This window comes from Staurois parvus, unplaced genomic scaffold (genome assembly GCF_062004578.1).
Source record: "Staurois parvus isolate SC_StPar_1 unplaced genomic scaffold, SC_StPar_1.0 ptg000488l, whole genome shotgun sequence".
Classification (NCBI taxonomy): domain Eukaryota; kingdom Metazoa; phylum Chordata; class Amphibia; order Anura; family Ranidae; genus Staurois; species Staurois parvus.
Window position 1 is genome coordinate 1,026,835 of NW_028318284.1, and position 21,047 is coordinate 1,047,881.

The following is a 21,047-nucleotide window of genomic DNA, read 5'->3' on the forward strand; positions in this document are numbered from 1 at the left end:
TTTATTTTTTATTTTGTTTTATACTAGTAATGGTGGCGATCAGCGACTTATAGCAGACTGCGGGACTGTGGCGTGCATCCTGACACTAGGTAGGAACTGACTAACTGCCACGGACATCACAATGACAATAATACAGTGATCAGTGCTAATAAAAAGTACTGACACTGTACTAAAGACACTGGGCAGGAAGGGGTTAACATCTATGGCAATCAAAGTTTTACATGATGTGCTGTGTGTGTTTTACTAGGAAAACATGCTGCTTTGTATTTGTCTGCTGTGCAGAAAAATACAAAGCAGCATGTCCTTGCTGGCACGAGCGAGACCTGTGTTGCTCAGGGGCAGACTGACCATTTGGAAACTCGGGCACAGCCCGAGGGCCCGGGGTCAGTAGGGGGCCCATGAGATGCCCCTGGTACCTGGCTATTGTGAGATTGGGCAAGGGCACAGGGGCCCCATGATCCCCTATTGCCCAGGGGCCCCATGAGTTGTCAGTCCGTCCCTGGTGTCTCACCCTGTCAACTTTACACAGTGATCGCCGGGTGCCGGTGGGGAATCTCTGGCCAGGACTTGGTGACTGACATCCCTAGTCGCCAATGGAGGCGCGGGTAGGGGTGCGCACGCCCCCCATATATATATATATATATAGATATATATACACGTGATTTTGCGTAGCCCTTCCACCCTGTAGCAGTAGTTCTAATATAGGGCAGCGGGAAAGCGGTTAAAGATTTATTTATCATCAATGCCTATAACTACAGGGCTTGTTTTAAAGTTTAAGATTCTTTTCACTGTTTGTTAGGAATATGTAAATATTTAGTATGCATAATCTGGGCACTGGTTCACTTAGGAGTTTTTACCAGCATACATTTTTATCCTTCATTAACCACACTTGAGACAGATTTGTAAATAAATATGTAAGAATGTCTAGGAATTTTATTAGTGGAGTAGTTTAGCCAAATTTAACTTGGTGAAGAGTCTCCAAGAAACAACTTGAGACTGTGGCCTGGCTAAATGAAGCTTGGGCTCTCAAGCACTGCTTGCCATTGCCACAATCCTCTCTAGAACCAGAAACAATGATGATTTGTATGCAAATTGTTCTACATTAGATCAGGGGAAAATTAATTATTCCCTTTAATCTGTTTTAGATGCTCTTTGCGGCACTGTGTCTGCACACTATATGGAAACACATTATATGAACACCACCAGAGTCGTTAGAGGCTTTTACGGACTTGTGACCATGGCATATTCACAGCCTGTACCTGCAGTGACATGGTTAATATTAGATGCAAATTTAACAAATGTCATTACACCAATACAATTCAAGCACAATCAATACAAATTCAATGATATTAGCAGGACCAAACAGGAATGATAGCTTTAAAACCACTGTCAAGAATGAGATTATTTTGCACTATATGAATATAGCTACATTGGTAAGTAGGGTATAGCACCATTTCAAACAATTGAGTAAAAAAAAGAATACAATAAACAGTATTTTATTAAAAAAGGCACTGAATGGTGAAAAGAAACATTAAACGATCCCGCCCCACCCACTCAAGAAAAATAAAATAACATAAACATCATACATTGGAATTACTAAACAAATTACATGAGACATACATCTGCTAAAACCTTTTGTGCCCAATAATTGAGAATGCATTGTACAACATTCTTGATTCTATCATGGTGCAAAATATAATAGTGTTCACATAAAGTTAGTCAAGTAGGCTCCAAATGTCTTACACGATTTGTAATTAATAGTTTCCATACAGTTGATTGTCATGAAAGCCATGTTTTCTGCGAATGACTTTGTAAAAAAAAAAGACTGTGCCACAATATGTAAATCACAAAGTGACTTTATAGACTAGGCCAGGTACCTCAGAAAACAACAAATGTGAAAGCTGGTCAACCTCAATAAACAACTGTCAAGAAAATATGTACATGAAACTATTGATTGTACCAGCAAATGTGATTTGTATATTAAATTAATCAATGTTTAGTAAAAACTTTAAATTTTTTAGCTTTTTTTTCAGGATAAATATAGACATTTTTTATACTTGATCCTCAGCTACTGGTGGGCAGTGGTATCCTAATTGGAACTCCCATTGATCAGCTGGTTTACTAAAGCAAAAAAGGAAAAGAAAACTGGAGTGTACTCAGGTGTCAGGTGACCTCAAACAGATAATATATTTGTGCTTCCCCCCCCCCCCCCTTTTTAGCTGGTTTTTAAGCTCTGCTGTGCAACTGCAAGGTCACCAACTTTCAGCCATGCTGTTTTCTGAGGGTAGCTGAAGAAAGCCAAATAGCTTCCAAGAGTGATAGCAATGGAGTGACTTAAAGTGTTAAACCAGTCTGTATATGCAGTAAAGCATGCTCACTGTGGAACCTAAGGGGTTATTCCTCTGCATTGTGTAAAAATGCTGTTTGATCCTGACTTCTCTGATCCTCCCCTTCTTCCAATGTCCCCCTCTTATCTCCTGATAAGACATATCATGTGGAGTCACTCTGCACATGCTCAGTTGTGTGTGTATTGCTAAAGAGTTTTTTTTTTCTTGGGAGAGTTCTTGTGATCAGCACAGGGCCAACCAGCACTGTCCAGGCAGAGTGTCAGGGGTCCTGCATGTTCCTAGAGCAGAATGAAAACTCCTCCTACAAGCATTAACCAGTGCTCAGCTGGACACTGATAGAAGTCACAAGACTGCTCAAACTGTTGATGAGAAAAGGTATTTAGCAGTTTATATTTACTAAAACAATTGCACTTCCATGTTTTGTGTGGAAGACCAGATATAATGCAGGATCCTGGGTTTAGTAACACTTTAAAGTAAAACTAACCTAAACATTTTGTTTTTCATTTTGGATAGAGTAGGGATGGTTTACAACCCCTTTCAGGTTTTTTTTTCTGCCATTCATGTCCAACTGGGTTGATTTCCCTTCACTTTCTGTCTCATAGCTAGAACAAGAAGTGAAAGGAAATCCTTCCAAAGCAAGGGAATGTCACCAGGGTCACCAGAACTAGTGTCCATAATGGAAAGTTTCCCTTCTATTACTGTTCTGGGGACAAATCAAAATTCAGGATTTAATTTCACAAATCCACAGACAGCAATCAAGACCTTACAGGTGTCCTAATTCCTCTATCCTTCTTTCCAAATCTTAAAAAAGTTGCCATCATTGTTAAAATAGCTGATCAGCAAGACTTCCAGGTAGACTGTCCCTGCCTATCGGCAGCAAGGATATTATTAATTTAGTTCTTTAAGCACTTGCCCTCCAGAGGATTTACCCCCTTCCTGACCAAGCCATTTTTTGCGTTACGATGCTGCGTTACTTTAACTGACAATTGCGCGGTCATGCAATGCTGCACCCAAATTAAATGTACATCCTTTTCTTCCCACAAACTGAGATTTCTTTTGGTGGTACTTGATTGCCTGTGCATTTTTAATTTTTTGCGCTATAAAGAAAAAAAAAGATCAACAATTTAGAGGAAAAAAATAGTTTTTGACTTTTTTCTATTAAACATGTCAAGTAAAAAATATAAAAAAAATCAAATTTCATCATAAATTTAGGCCAAAATGTTAATACGTGGAAATTAACTTTACATGAAATATGCCGCTCTATTTATGTAGTGGAGCGCGGCACAGTATATTAATATTCAGTTAATTTATATACACTATTATATGAGTAAGTGTTCAGTGTCTGTGAACCACGATTCTTTTAATTAGATTTAATTAATTAATTATTTATGCACTTTCATTTCTCACCATAGTAGCTCACAAGCACTTTATATTTTAACTTTGCATGGAAGTTATAGCATTTACAAATGGCGGTATAGATATTGGAATTTTTTATTTTTACTAGGAATGGTGGCGATCAGCGTTTTATAGCGGGACTGCGATGGGCATTGTGACACTGGGGAGAACTGACTTGATGTCACTGACATCCCCAGTGACACCAATACAGTAATCAGTGCTAAAAAAAAAGCACTGACACTGTACTAATGGCACTGGGCAGGAAGGGGTTAACATGAGGGGCGCTCAAAGGGTTAACTGTGTGATGTTTTACTGTAAGCTGTGTCCGTGTGCTTCACTGTAAACACACTGCTTTACTTGCCGATGCCCGGCAAGTAATCACCAGGCGGGACCCGGTGATTGATAGCTGCAGTCGTGAGCGGCGGTGCGGGTAGGGGGCGCATGCCCCCTACCCGGAAATGCAAAATCACATATATATAAGTGACTTGTGCACCTGTGCCGCCCTGTAGCAGTATATCTGGGTAGCAGTTAAGTAAATAGATTGGCATAATACCAGAGTTATTGTTCTAACATAAAATATTCTAACCATACTGATTGCAAATAGTTTTTTTTTTTATTCAGTATATCAAAAAATGTTTTGCTGATTTGCTATAGAAATAGAACTGCTTGATCCAGTAAAGGAGGCCTGCAGGTTAAAATACTATTCAATGAACTAAAGTGGGTGTTACCTTATCATTTCTGGGGTACAGTTTTGCCCACGTTTTACTCTACCCTTCACGTATTCTGAGTTTCTTGGAAGTCAAAAATGACTGTAACTTGGTTGCACTTTGTTGAATACAAAAAAATAGATGAACAAAACTTCAATGGATTATTCTATAAGTGAATTCAACCCTACAGTATACAATTAATGCATATTCATGCCCATAGGAAAAAATGGAAACATGCAGCATACATGTATCAAATATATTATTGTGTTTATCCCAACAGCAGAAATATCAAAGCCTTTACATAGGGGAAAAGAAATTTGCAGGAGGAAAAATGCAAGAAATCACGATTAAAAACTCTTGATACTGCCAAAAAACTGAATTACAAATGCTGGAGTGCAGAGATGTAACTTGCCTCTATTGATTTGAGTCATTTCCCCTGTGGGTTGCAGGTTCCATATCATAACAAGGTTTGTCCTACTGGAAAATGACACAAGTGTGTCCAAGGCCTAAATAATATTTGTTTCTAAACAGGTTTTCCATATTAAAGGATAAGTTCACCTTTTCAGGCAGAATTTCACTTTTCATAATATAAAGAAATGTTTTCCAATGCCATATCTGGCCCAGCCATCCCAATGTGCTTTTCTCTCACTTCCACGGGAGGTTTACTTTTTGTCAGTTTATTTGAATGTTTGAACAGATTTTCAGATTGTCTTATTTCCTAGATGATTTCTCAGCGTTCACTTCCTGTAGGCCACCTCCCAGAAGCCTTCACTTCCTTGTTGCATCACAGTAGAGGGCATGATAGGGTTCATAGTGTTCACCACTCTGGACCACACCTCCCTCATTACAATACTACCTTCCTCCCATCAGCTATGTAGTACAAGGGCCTGTCTGATTTAATACACATTGAATAGATTGTTCAGGTCTGTCCTCCTATTCCATAGTTCTGGTAAATGTAAAGGAACTCTTACAGAGATGTACAATCAGATTGCATAGTGTATGGCCCTCGTAGGAGGGAGTGGACGGAGACACTCAGTTGTCAGGCACTGTTCACACCTCCACGTAGTGAAGACTCACATTCCCGCATGTGTTTGTTTTGGGTGTTTTGGAGCATTTTCACTCGTCATGCATAGTACAGCCCATTCACTCGAACCACACTCGCAACAATCGTCCCAGAAAAACCCCACACACTTTTTGTTGAGTGGAGCACAATGCGTTACCGCAGTTTTTGGTGTGTTTTACCGCATTTGGGGTGCTTTTAACATGATATGACAACTTAAACACGATGCATATTTGCAACGTGTTTCTGAAACCTATGGCAAAGCATATATTTTCTGTGCCGTTTGCCATGTATTCGGAAACACACAGATGTGAATGAAGCCTCATTGATCTTATGTAAACGCATCAATTTCACTTTCAGGCCCCATTCACTTTGCGAGTGGAGGGAGCGCATGTTTTTTGGCTTGTTTTTCCAGTGACACAGATAGGGTAGACCGTTGATTTCACTGGGCTGTGCTACACGTGGCAAAGTAGCTCATGAGACATTTTGGAGTGGTGTGTGTTGCATTATTTGCTGCACTTGTCACCTGTTTTTTCATGTGGCAAAATGTGTGCTTGTTTCTGTGTTTGGTGTGCCGTTACCAATTAATGACACTGAAAGTGCAAATAGGTAATTTTAGGAGTATACATGTGGTCATACACTATACAATCTGATTGTACAATCTCCTTTAACCTAGGTTCACACCTAATTGTTTTCTGCAGCATTTTGCAGAAACGCAGTGCAGTCCATTTAACATGATTTCCTATGAGACATGTTCACACCTGTGCATTTTCACCTGGTGTGTTTTTTGGAAAGACTCAGGGACTTTTTTGGATGCAAAAAGTTGGTTTTTGGTTCTATAGACGTCAATGGAAACTCTGCAGAAAAGCATGTATTGCAGTTTTGCTGCGTTTTTTTCTGCGTTTTTGATGTGTTTTGCGTTTTAAATCTACCTAGCAACAAGAAAAAGAAAAAAAGAAAAAGATGCAAAATGCATCAAAACGCAAGTGCAAAAATGGAAAACGCAATGCAGAATCGGCTCAAACGCAACCTGCATAGGTGTGAACCTAGCCTTAGATTTACCAAAACTATATTAGAGGAGGACACACCATCTAGCCAATCATGTCTGTAGAGACGCTCTGGTAGCCAGGTAAATGCACGTGAGGAGAGATGCTCCTCTGTCCTTTGTCTACATTCCAGGATTTTAAAAAGCTTTCTAAGAAATTTACAAAAGGTTAAAGTAAGGCCTTGTTCTCCAGATCAAAGAGAGCTTGTATATATTTGCAACTGAGGTACATTAATAGTACATTAATGCATAGGGGAGCTGGATTTTAGAAAAAAAAAAGGTGAACTTAGCCTTTAAGAAGTTGATCAGTTTGTACTGCTTGTATTCTAATTACATTGCTCTATTACCATTCTTGTCTCCTATCTCTCAGAAAATCCTTATACCAGACAAGACACTTTGCCCCACCAAAGTTTCACATTTTCATTGCTTTCAAATTCAACACAAACTGTTCATTGGGCGAAATTCTACAAGGAACAAATTCTAAAACCGTTCACCATCAACTAATAAAAATACAAAGATTGACTAATCAAAATAGTCAAGCACATAAATGCCAATGTAACACTGTATACAACTGAATGTGTCTTTTAATAGTAATCAGATTTTTCAAAACCTTGTTCATATTGGCCTTTGCAAAAACCGAATGTTTAGTTCAGGGGTGTCCAAACTATGGCCCTCAAGGTGTTGAGGAACTGCAAGTCCCATGAGGCCTTGCAAGACTCTGACATCCCCAGGCCAGACACCCAGAGGCAGAGGCATGATGGAACTTTTCTTACTTCAACAGCCGGAGGGCCATAGTTTGGACACCCCTGGTTTAGTTCTTTACTGCAAAGTGCCATGTGAGTCAACAAGCTGCTGGTGCTGAATAGAGCTTGTAATCCATAACTGTTTAAATTCTATGATTTCAGGTCAACTTTTCATTTGCTAACAATTAGTTTGCCAGCATAAGGAATTAACAGGACTGTGTTAATTGAGGGTCCACTGTTTCTTCCATAGACGTTTGAGCATGTCTGCTCTGAAGATAGCATTACATCTGAATAATCTTAATAATAGAAATTATTAAAGGCTCTACCCTGGGCCAAATGTTTCACAGTAGAACTCGCATTTCACTTTTTCATTTTTATTTGCTTAGTTCACAAAGCAAAAAGATTACCGGATAACCTAGTTAAATGTTCTCTATATCTTTGTATTGTACAGAACTAAAGAAACCTAGACCCAAAGTATTTCTGACTTTTTTCATACCTTGTACGATGCCATCAAACACAACATTACATATGTAATACAAAAAGAAAAAAAAACCCAAAATATAAAGAGTGTACATTTCTTAATAGGCAGAATGTGGAAAATTAAAAACTGTGGTCAACCTGGCAGAACTGTCCTCCTTGCGCTAAGTGCAGTGTTCTCACAACTACAATACTAATCAACACATGTTGCAGATGCAGATAAATTACAAAGAAAAAACACAATACTTAAGGAACATCTGAAAATTCCATTATGTTCTAAGCTGAAGAACATCAAATTGCATAGTATGGCCATTTGTGCCACAAGTTTGCAGGTCTGTTCTGTGACCTTAATGCAAACTTTGTCAGAAGAGGAACTTAAAAAGGTCTTGCTTCAGTTTGACCTCTTGAACAAGTATTCATGTCTTCTCTGTGCTTTTTTTCCCAGTGGATATATATGTATGTATAGATAAGTTTTCATTTGTTTTGCATGTAATTTTTTAAAAGATAGTTTTTAACTAAGGGTGGAAATGTATGTCCATTATGTAGGACAGAGGAGGAAGCCAGAGAAAGAAGAATGAATGTACTCTGTTGAGTATAATCCATTGGCTTGATCTGACGGCATCTGAACCCAAACTTGGTCATTTTCTTTAAGTTCTAGTACTGCACTTCCAGAAGCTTGGTCCATATAACCTTTCTTATATTCATCATAAGTGTAGGTAGCAGGCACATTGTTCTTATACAAAGCAACCCAGATGTTGGTGCCTTTTACATGTACATGGTAAGCAAAATAATAGATTCCAGGTACAGTACAAGTAAACATTCCAGTAAGAGGATTATAACCATTGTGACCATTGTACAAAGTCCTCTCAAATTTTATGGGCATGCCAGATGGAGGAAATGGTGTAGTCAGGATGGCAGTGAATGCAGGGGCTATTTTAGCAGACAGTTCTCCAGTGCCGTACTGAGGCTTTTCAGGTTTGTCGTTCCCAACAGAACCTCCTTCCACACCACCTTCAGGCAAGTGTAGACCAGCAATGGTTCCATCACCATATATTCCTGGCGGACCAGGTGGCCCAGGTGGACCTGGTGGCCCAGGTTGCCCATTTAAACCAGGGGGGCCTGCAAATCCAGGTGGGCCCATGGGGCCAAACGGACCTGGTTCACCAGTTATGCTATTACCAGGTAGTCCAGGTAGTCCTGGCTCCCCCTTCAGACCTGGTAGTCCTTGTGGGCCCATAGGGCCCAATGACCCTTGCAGTCCAGGAATGCCTGCTGAGCCTCTAGGACCTGGTTGACCTGGAATCCCACCTTCTCCTTTAGACCCTGGATTACCTACTTGACCTGGCAAACCCGGAAGTCCCATTAACCCACCATCTCCCTTTGGTCCAGTTGGCCCTTGAAGTCCCTGGGGTCCTGGAAGACCCCTTTCACCAGGTATCCCTGGTTTACCCACAAATCCACTCTGACCCTGGTTTCCTGGAAGTCCTGGTGAACCTGGAGGACCAGTAGGTCCCACGTCACCTTTCAAGCCAGGCAAACCATTTTTTCCAGGTAACCCCATTAACCCAGGTAGTCCTGGTGGCCCAATAATTCCCTGTGGACCTTGGTCACCAACTTCACCATCTAAACCTGGCTCTCCTTTATCTCCTGTTGCACCTGGCATCCCAGAAGGTCCTCGATCCCCTTTCAAACCAGGTAGACCAGGCTTTCCATATCCTGGTGACCCTGGTAAACCTGGCAACCCTCGGATGCCTGGTTCCCCCTTAGGACCCACTGGTCCTTGTAATCCTGGTAATCCATCTAAGCCTGGTTTACCAATGCCATCAACTCCAGATTTTCCTGGTGGGCCCTGAGGTCCTGGAAGTCCCCCTACACCAGGTGCCCCAGGTGGACCTACGTCTCCTCTGTCTCCAGGACCTCCAGGTAATCCATCAAGGCCTGGTTTTCCATTCCCTGGTGGACCAGGTGGCCCCATGGGCCCTAAAGGACCCGTAGGCCCGCGAATTCCAGCAATTCCTGGTTTCCCAAGCCCAGACTCTCCTTTTCCACCTTTCTCTCCACGAAGTCCTGGTTCACCCTTTAGCCCAGGTTCACCCCTAATGCCTGGTTGCCCAGGAGAACCTTGCACACCTGGTTTTCCATTAGTGGAGATTCCTGAAGCACCGGGAATACCAGGAGAACCAGGCAACCCTCTTTGTCCATGTTCACCTCTCATTCCAATCTCCCCTTTTAAACCAGGTAATCCCTTCGGTCCACTTTTACCAGGCATTCCAGGTAAACCAGGTTTGCCAATACTGGAAAAACCAGGTGGACCAGCAGAGCCTGGTTGTCCTTGTAAGCCAGTCTTTCCAACTCCTGGTTTTCCTGGGGGTCCTGGTGGTCCTGATGGTCCCCTTGGGCCAGGTTTTCCTGCTGGCCCAGGTTCTCCTTTAAGATCCATTGGAAGCATTGGGGGTGTATCTGTAAAGATAAAATAAAGCCAATTATAAATTATTTGTAATTCAGCAAATGTTTGTTTAAAAACACATAAAGCTATAAACTAATAAGGTGCTGCAAATTATACTGATCAGCAGATCTGATAATGTACTAGACTTTGCTGCAAATATGGCTTTGCATATTTGGTCATTGTATAATTGATACTAAACACTAGACAGCATATCACAACAGATCAAATATAGTTTTTAATTTTTGACAGCACATATGGCATACTTAGTAGTTGGTGTGACTGATTTTGCTTGGCTTAAATCTGCAAAAGTAAAATGTGCCATTTTTGTAACAAAATTTCACTTATAGGTTAAATGCATGGGAGTTAAAAGAGAAGGTGAAATAATGATGGTTGAAGGTCATTTAGGTATTTTTAAGGTCTTTGAGGGCTTTTAGAGAACAGGATTAGCAACTCTTTTACTGTTGTCCAAAAAAGCTCAATAACAACACATACAGTGAAGATACACCAAAAACTAAAAATAAGGGAAAGGATATTGCATAATTTTTATTTTTTACTTTAATTTTCTTCCTTTTATTAAACTGAATGAATGCATTTTGAGTAAATTGACATGATGATGATTCACTCTGCCCTCATTTTATATTATTCAAGTGTTTTGAAAGGACTGTACTTATGTTACAAGGAAGTAAGATGTTCAGTTTTTTATGATCACATTTTTTTTTTATCCATGAGCTGTATAATACACGTATTTTTTTAAATTAAGATTATAAAATAATAAACATGGAGGTGACACAAAGTACAGTAATTAGGTTTGTTGATAAGCAACACCCATTCACTGTAGCGAAGTCAGTGGTGAGAAAGCAGTCTTTGCCAGTTTGACAAAGGTTTCTCGCTTACAGTAGTGATGAGGGAGGGAGACAATGTTATTATGATGGGGAATACCTAGACTTATCTAAATAATACTCAAGTGGACAAAGTAAATGTTTTTTGTTTTTAATCTTCCTGGCGAGCAATTGTAAGTTGCTTGTGTTGAGTTTTGTCTAAGTTTGCTTTGGAAATGGAGGTGGAATTAGAGAGCATATTTGAAAGTAAATCTGCTAATTTCTTAACAAAATCAAGTTCAACATATTTCGCACTCATCCCTACTGAGCACTAAAGGTTGCCCAAACCTTGATTTAATGTTGTGGCTTTACTCCAAATCTGTAATAGCACATTATAATTGGCATTAAATATGATTTTTTATACAGTATTTGACACATAATAAAGCTTAGCATATTACACCTGGCACACAATAGCTCGGCCCAAGGTATTATTTGACATTTTTAGCTACTTTATTTCTAATTTGCTGATGCCTTCCCACAGTGTAAACATCTTTTCTGTCAACCATACACTAATCAAACTTTGAGCAAGGTAAACAATGACATAGATATAGATATATAAATCTGGATTTTCACATGAATCCAATTAACGCATGTCATCTAATTATTAATCAAAAAGCACAATAATATAACAGAAAATGCACAGAACATTTTCTACTGCCATATGTACAGTATAAGCTCATCTCATGCCATATGCTCATTATTATTATTATTATACAGGATTTATATAGCGCCAACAGTTTGCACAGCGCTTTACAAAATGAAGGTAGACATTACAGATACAAAACAATTTGGTACAAGAGGAAACAACCCTGCTCGTCAGAGCTTACAATCTAGGATCTCATTAAAGTTGATTTAATTACTTTCTGTAGTGTCCGTTCAAACTATAGTGTGTGGATAGGAGGTTTCTATATGCTCATTTCTATATGCAAACCATATATTTTGGCTTTCCCTGTCCTATATACACTGGTTTAAACTACATAATGGTGGCTAAATGGTTAGCACTTCCGCCTGGCAGTATTCAGGTTGTTGGTTCAAATCCCAGCCATGGCACCACCTGCCTGGAGTTTGCATGTTCTCCCTGTGCCTGCATGGGTTTCCTCTGGGTACTCCGGTTTCCTTCCACACTCTGAAGACATGCTGGTAGGTTAATTGGCTCCTGTCTAAATTGTCCCTAATATGTGTTTGTATGAATGTGAGTTAGGGACCTTAGATTGTACACCGCTTGAGGGTTAGGGACTGATGTGAATGTACAATATATATGTAAAGAGCTGTGTAAATTGACGGTACTCTATAAGTACCTGAAATAAATAAATAATCACAGCATTTTTATGGGAATTAGGTCAAGACTCTCACATGGCCATTCTAAAATTCAGTTCTTTCTGTTTGAACCACTTTCTGGTTGAGTTATTCCTGTCAACATTTCAGTGGGAATGAAGTCAGGACAAGAATTGATCTGAACCTCATTAACTGAAAATGACTGAGGCAGAAAAACAGTCCTGCACCATTATACTTTCTTTCACTTTTGGGATAATGGTTTTGTGTTGGCATAAAGTGTTCTCCCCAAATATAATATTGTGGAAAGAATTTTTCTCCTTAAGATGGGCAGAAATTTTTTTTTAAACCAGTGTTTTCTTCCTTGGTAAATTTCCATAAAAACCACTCCTGTTTATTGTTTTCCTTGGGGTAGACTCATGAATGAAGACATTATCATGAGATGTGTGCAGATCCTTAGGTGTCATACTATTGTTGCCTGCCATAACTTTCAGGATTGTATAGAGGGCTCTTGCATTTGTCTTTGTGAGACACCCACTATTAGGGAGATTTACAAGTGTTGAATTTCTTACTTTTGCAAATTATATTCCTGCCTATAGAACTGATGTATGGCCAAGTCATTAGAAATCATTTTGAAATCTATGCAGTATCCTAAGGTTTGGCTGAGATGTCCCAAAATCTCTTTTGATTGGATCATGTTGCACAAGAAAATAAACTGTGTGATTTTGTTTTTAGGATCCGGTCATTTTGTATGTTGGTTGTAAAGCACAATTAAACAAAATTGCGTGTGTTTTTTTCTAATAATATAGGGCAGGATAAATCAAAAATGTCAGCTGAATTGAACCTGACTTACTAAGAATACCTGTCTCCAATTATCCTTTTTTTAATATATCATTATCCTAGAGGTTCCTTTATTGTAATATATGGATATAGGTATATTCATGTTTGTGGAGTTTACCAATGATGTTTAAAGCTGATACATACACATTTGTAGCTATTGCTTGAGCTGCTACAGTATATTCTTTGCAGCATGCACTCTATAGAAGAAATTTACCTTTCAACATGACAGTGATTTAAAATGTCATCTGCTGTCATCTGACCCAATACCTAAATTGACATGTACCCTAAAAAGAAAAAAAAATGATGGACTAAGGGACTAACTGCTGTGTAATTTTAAAGTTTCCAAAAATGTGAGTGAAAATGGAAAAATCAAATGTGCTAAATTGTTTGTAAGATGCAAACAGTGTTAAAGCTGAAATCCATGTGAACAGCTAAATTTACAAGATAGAAACTTAGAAACATAGAGAAGTGACGGCAGAAAAAGACCGAGTGGTTCATCGAGTCTGTCCAATGTTTTTTCCTTCTGTTTTGTTTTATGGGGTTTTTTTTAGCTTTTTTGTCTGAGTATAGATCTACACCCAAGCATGTTTGAAGCTATTTACTGTTGACTGGCTCACTACCTCTGCTGGAAGTTTATTCCAAGCATTAAGATGGTGATGTCACTTTTGTTTACTGGAGTTAAAGTGATAGTAAACCGCGTCTAAAAAAGGAAAAAAAAATCCTCTGCAAGGCAAAGGCGTAATGTGTTAGTATAAACAGTGATAATGAGCCACATAAATATTAATAATAAAAAAAAAATAAAAATGATGCGTGCAAAAACCCAAATTGTGTTCTGAAAATGATTCTTCTAAATAAATTCAAAAAGTCACTAAAAATCATCCAGTGTCCAAAAATGATTTTTCTTATGTAGTGAACTGTCCAAAGATATGCGTAGTCATACACAGTTCTTCCTTGTTCCCATATTACCTCAAAATACAGAAGACACCTTTTTCACTATTATTTGATTGTATGGGTTCACATCATCCATTTGGTTTGCAATTGAAGGAAGGATTTGCAGCATGTTTTCTACTTGGTTTCTTTTGTCAAATTGGTAAGGTACATTGATTGACAGGAGATCTTGTGTTTGGGTTTTTGTTTTGTTTGTGTTTGTGCATTCACTTTCATTTTTTCTTGCTGTGATAGATTTTCACGTTTGCAGTCACTTAGTGCTGGTAGCACATAGTGTTTTGATTTATTTATATATTTTTCCCACACGGGTACACTGAGGTGTTTTGTAGGCAAATTAAGTTATACGGATAATGCACTATGTTTATTTCTTTATTTTTAGGTACAGAACACAATTTGGGTTTTTCACGCATAATTTTATTTATTTTTTTTATTATCAATATTTATGTGGCTCATTATCACTGTTTGTACTTGCCTTTCTGGGGTGGAAGGCATTCCACTGAGTCATTGGGATTTAGATAACTGAGTGAGAAGGAGTGGTTTTACACTATAGTAATGTGTTAGTATGCATTGCCTACTAGCACATTATGCAAAACTTACCTTAAAACAAAGCCCTCCAGTGGCGCGCTGTTACCACTGTAGAGTCTTCCATTCTAACCCAGTTTTCCTTCTGGGTGCGTGAGCTCCGGCCATTTGGCTGGCTGAGCCGCGATGACATCACTCCCACGCATGTGCATTTGAGTCTCGGGACACGGCGGAATGCTCTCAAGGAACAGCACGGGTATGCTGTTCCTTCAGAGCGCATGCGCTGCTGAAAGAAAAACCTAAATATCTCCTAAACGGTGCATGTTTAGAAGATATCCTTTTTACCTACAGGCAAGCTTTATTGTAGGTATTGTAGTGGATTACTTCCACTTTAAGCAATACAGCTTGGTCAGCAGCCTGTACCCAGCCTGTGATTGGATGATAAAGCACAATCAGGACACTCATGAGGTCATCATCACTCTGGTGTCTCTTCCTGTCAGCATGTTGACTGAGTGCAATTCACAAAGTAATAGTGTTCTAATAGGCTTTTCCAGTGTGAGTACTGATATACTATCACAGAAAGCTGATATCAGGACAGATTCATATCTTTATTTTAGTTCTGTGCAAAATACATATTTATGCAAATAGGTTAAAGCGTAGTTGAATAAACAAAAAATTAAAGTCAGCAGCTACAAAAACTGTTTAATATACAGACACTTGCCTGTCCCTTAGTCCAGTGGTGTCCTCATCATGGCTGGTTTCACCGGCTGTCTTCTCTCCCCGGAGCCTACATCTTCAGTGGGGGCACCCGGCTGTGACAGCTTGCGGCTTCACAGCCTGGTGCCCACTGCGCATGCGCAAGTAGTGCTGTGCTTTGTGAATGATCCCGTAGTCTTCTGGGACCTGTCACATGACCCAGAAGACTACAGGGAGGGAGGGGGAGGACAACTTCTGCTTCTGATCACCTTAGGAGATCGCACCGGAAGTGGGATCGGGTACCTGTCAAATTCGGGTACCCGCTCCCCAAAGGAGCCAATCCTTAATGGGGAGCGAGGGACAAAGCCATAAAGTATAATTTCTCTCTTTGGGTGGAGCTCCGCTTTAAATTGTGCATTTTATATCTGCCATAAGTTTAACATTAAGTGTGTAAATAAAACTAAAGTGCTTCCATAAAGTAATTTTTACAAGGTTTGCACGCTACTACACATAGGAGCTTGATGAGGACATGTATCTAGATCCCACATAAAACTTGCTGCTTTAATAACTGTTACAACTTCACATGGGCAGGAGGCCAACCTAAAAAAATTCATGCAAAAACAACTGAGACTATAGCATCAATCAACCAGTGCTGCTGTTTGAGTTTTAACATGAATCAACATGACCCCAAAGTAAACATTTACCGAGCAATTCTTTATGTGGACATGTTTGTGCAACAAAGCCACTGACCATTCTTTAAAATTTATTCCCTGCAAAGATCATTTACTTTTGTGGCGTTGCCCATTTAATCTAAAAATGTCAGCAACAATTTCTACCCTTTTAATTGAAGATAAATAGTTTTCTGTAAAGATTACTACATCAGTAAATGTATCTTTTTTAAATGCAGGCAGTGTAATTTCTGAATTTGACCTGGTATGAGAGGAAGAAGCTGCACAAAGAGCCAGTCAGTTCATGTGCTGACAATAAGCATGCTGATAGGAAGGGAAACAGAGTGAGATAAGCTCATTACTGCTCTACTTCTCCTTTCACTGTCCAGTCACAGGCCAGGGTGTGTCCATGACCGCTTGGGCCCAGAAGAAGCTCGGTTTATGATGCTGGCTATCAGACTGAAGACATCTAATGGTAGAAAAAAAGCACTGTCAGGGATAGCTGTGATGAACCGCCTTGGTGCCTCCGTCAGAGAAATGCTCCCTCGCCGCTGGGACACAGGACTAAGGTCCTGGGGTAGCTGGGCATAGCACCTGAGGTCTATACGATGCTAGCTTAGGTGCAACAAGGAACTCTTTATTGAACAGAATTTTTTTTTATATACTTCAGAAATAGGGTCAGTCCCCACATGCACAATAAAAACAAATATTACACATTGGGATAAACATCCACACTGATTAGATAACAAGGTAATGTTGACACCAGACTAATCTCATCATGTAGGAACCTCCAGGAGGACTAGCCAACAGACAGAAACAATAAGAGATATCAGCATAAGGTTGCTTTGAGCTGATTATATTAACATCTGCTAGGAGGGGGATTTAAGCAGTCAATGTTGGTTTGGGCACCGAGACCCCAAATCTGTATCTTGGTCCTCCACTTCTCAGAGTCTATGTGTTTTGAGGAGACATGGACTTGAATCCAAAGTAAATCTACTCCAAAAGGTACACACCTCCCAAAGAATAGAGCCCCCTCAAACACCAGGGCCCATAGTCAGTAGGCAAGAGACTAGCCTGCAGTCTCCTCCAAAAGACCCTGTTCTGGTTAGGTCTCTCACAAACACAAAGGTAAATAATGCCACAAAAGCTGCTTTTATTTTATATTTTATTAGGCTATTATTTTTGTCTCTTTATTTGTAACTGGAGTTCTGTTTTACACTTTCAATTATTTTTACAAAATTATTACTTCTACTGTAACCTTTTAACATTAGTGGTTCCATTACAGTTTAAAAAAAATACTGAGGATCTGAATAAGCCCATATGTGGTTACTCTATATGACTGTCTCTCTCCAGCTGAAGATATACATGAGGCTGTATGAGTTTGAGGAGGGATGTTGCATTCCTCTTATCATTTAGATAAGCATTTGAACAGAGTTGAACAGCAGCAGGCCAAATTATACTAGGACACTGAATGTACCACTTGCTGGCTGCCAATATTGAATGTTCCTATGCAGTATTTCACATTTACCTAAAATATATACAACATTTTATTGTGTATTATTTTGTCCTGAATGTAATAAAAAGTAAAAGATAAGCAACAACTCTATACATTCCTTTTAAATAAATATATTTGACATTAGAATGTGCTACTGAGTGCACACCTCTAATATCCATTGTATATAAACAATACCAGGATGAAGAATTTCTCTCTAGTGTTATATGATCATTTATGTTGATAAATGAATCCATGCTAAATGACATTTTTCTTATTCTGACAGTTTCAATCCTTTGAAAACTAATGCCCACCATACTATATATAGATTGTAAGCACTAAGTATGGAGGACTAGTCTTCAAAGAATGCCAAGACTGCATATTCTGCTGTACATCTAAATTAGCCATAAAACTAAATGTGAGAGCTGTGCGTACTTTAAATCCCCATAAAAGGAAAGTAGCTTTTCTCCACTCTAAATTCCCATTTATTTTCCAAATAAACACCACTGCACACATCCACATATGTGATGAATTTGAATTTAATTGCTAAATATAATTTGATTTTGAATGGGCTGCTGTTTCACATTCCCATACCGTACTTATGAAAGACGCAGACATACAGTCATACTTCTCCCTGGAAGCATTTGGACAGGCAGCTCACGATGGGAATGTAACATAATATAAACGTGGTCATTTGAGTAATTCACAATGTTGTTTTTCTCATTTTTCAGATTCCACTCCCTTACATTATTTGCAGATTAGGAGCATTTACCAGATACCAGAAAAAAGTGGAATTTCTACTTTTTTGTAGTAAGGAAAAAAATAAATGAAAGTGTTGCTTTTAAATACTCATACTTTAAAAAGCACATTTGTTTAATGTTGTAGGACATTTATTGGGTTTATCTTAAATAAATAGGAAGTATGATATTTAGCAAGAAGGTTTGAGAAAATCAGTGTGTGTGCATGTCTGCGTGCGTGTTAAATGGAAGATACACGGATTGTCCACTATGCTTAGTAAATAGGGTGAAAGGAAGTAGTCCCTACTCTGCTAGGTGGGCTGTCCCTATATCTTTAGTGGATCAATCCCAATATTGGCATTTGGCTTGGCACACAAATACGTTGGACCTGCTTTGCTGGATTGTGTTAGATGTACACCAGTAAGCCACAACATTTTGACCACCCACCATAACCCATGCAAGACATGACTCCACTAGACCTCTGTAGTATCTGGCACCAATCTTTCCGTAGCAGATCCTTTAAGTCCTGTAAGTTGCGATATATGGCCTCCATTGATCGACTTGTTTTTCCAGCACATCCCACAGATGCTTGATTGGATTGAGAGCTGGAGAATTTTGGAGGCCATGTCAACACCTGAAACTCCTTGTTGTGTTCCTAAAGCCCTGAATTCATACCATTGCTCTGTGAGTTGAGATGCACACATGCCCATTGTAGCTTAATGCTGATTCCTTGGCAGCTGTTGACACAAGCACAAAATACTCTTTTTGTGCTGGAGCCCACTCAGTATCACTGAGCCCCAAACAAGAGATGTTGCTACAAAGAGCCTGCCTTTCGTAAACAAAGAACATTTGCCTTGTCCTATGATCTGTTACCATGCATACCTGCTGGTAGTTTACCAGGGTAAGTGGGGATGATTATCACCCTCTAAAATATGTGTATTTAGGAGTGGGGTATAATATATTCCTTTTCCTTCTTAGTGAATCTTCTGTTTATGTGCTTCTATGCTCACCCAGGGATATGTCAGCTCAGTTGGCTCCTACAGTGTTAGTGCGCCCTCCTCCTGTCTGACACAGGTGTAAGTTACATATGGCTATTTAGACCATATCTCATGATTATGTTATTGGAAAAATATTTTTGTTGTATATATGTTATAATATGTTAGTACATGTTGAGGACAAGCATGGTGGGACTCCCAATGCAAAATATTTATAGCAGTGATGGACTGAACACCCAGCGCTCAGTTTACGGTCGAATGTTCGAACCTAATGAATGTTCGACCGCAAACTTTGAACTAAATGCAAGTCTACGGGACTAGAACTTGTAAATTCAAAAGTGCCCATTTTGAAGACTTATATGCAAGTTATTGGCCATAAAAAGGGTATGGGGGCTTGGCTATTGCTCGGAGGGACATGAATCAGTAAAAAAAAAGTCAAAAAGTACCATTTTTAATGGGGCAACTTTTTTCATTGCTTAACTACTTGCCTTCCAGACCAGGCCATTTTTTGCGATACGGCGCTACATTACTTTAACTGACAATTGCGCGGTCATGCAACGCTGTACATAAATTTAATTTTTTTCCTTTTTTCCCACAAATAGAACTTTCTTTCAGTGGTATTTGATGACCTCTGCACTTTTTGTGCTATAAACAAAAAAGACCAACAATTTTGAAAAAAAAACAATATTTTTGACTTTTTGCTATTAAACATATCCAATAAAAAATCCCAATATGTGTAAATGAATTGGTTTAGATGAAAGTTATAGCGTCTACAAATGGCGATATATATACTGGAATATTTTTTTTTCAATTTTCTATACTAGTAATGGCAGCGATCAGCGACTTAGCAGGACAGCAGCGGGCATTCTGACATTGGGTGGGAACTGACTAACTGCCACTAACATTCCTAGTGACACTAATACAGTGATCAGTGCTAATAAAAAGCACCGACACTGTACTAATGGTACTGGGCAGGAAGGGGTTAACTTCAAAGGGTTAACTGTATGCTGTGTGTGTTTTACTATGTGTTCTCTGTGCTGTTTTACTAGGGAGACATGTTGTTTGCTGTGCAGAGAAATACAAAACAACATGTCCATGCTGACAGAGGAGAGACCTGTGTTGTTTACACACAGGTCTGCCCCCTGTCAGCTTTGGACGGTGATTGCCGAGTGCTGGCTGGGAATCTCTGGCCGGGACCCAATGATTGACATGCCTAGCCGCCAATGGCCTACCAGAAATGCAAATCACGTACATATCCGTGATTTTGCACACCCCTGCTACCCTGTAGCAGGGTGGCAGGGAAGCAGTAAAGTAAAAAAAAAAATGAACAATTGCCTTAAATATCATGCCTGGAGGGTCCCCTTAAACTACATGCAAATTTGCACATCTGTACAATGTTAGAACCTGCTGCAGCATGACTGACATTTAAAAAAAAAAAAAAAAGCGTGGGGTCCTCCCCCAATCCAAACCAGACCCTTCTGGTAACTTCTGGTAGGAAGGTTAGGAGGGACCCCACAGTAAAAAGTTTTTTTTAAAAAGTGCATGGGGTTTCCCCTGAAAGCCATACCAGGCCCTTTAGGCCTGGTAGGACTTTTAAGAGGAATCTCACCCCCAAAAATTGGGGGAAAAAAAGCATGTGGTCTTACCTAAATTCCAACCAGACCCTTGATCCAAGAACAGGCCTGGCAGGGCAGGAAAGGGGGGGATGATGGAGCACCCCCTCCCTGCGGCTTACCAGGCCACAAGCCCTTGGCATGGGGATGGTGTCCTCATGCCGA

General features: G+C 39.5%; 1 protein-coding gene across 1 annotated transcript in view; it reads right to left on the reverse strand.

Moving 5' to 3' along the window:
* Positions 1-1,480: 1,480 nt before the first annotated feature.
* COL8A2 (collagen type VIII alpha 2 chain) overlaps positions 1,481-21,047 on the reverse strand; it is a 280,497-nt gene continuing 260,930 nt past the window's right edge. Inside the window, exon 4 of the mRNA XM_089689649.1 lies at positions 1,481-10,235. Within this exon, the coding sequence (XP_089545775.1) occupies positions 8,314-10,235 (1,922 nt within the window). The 3' untranslated portion in view covers positions 1,481-8,313. The remainder of the gene's footprint in view (positions 10,236-21,047) is intronic.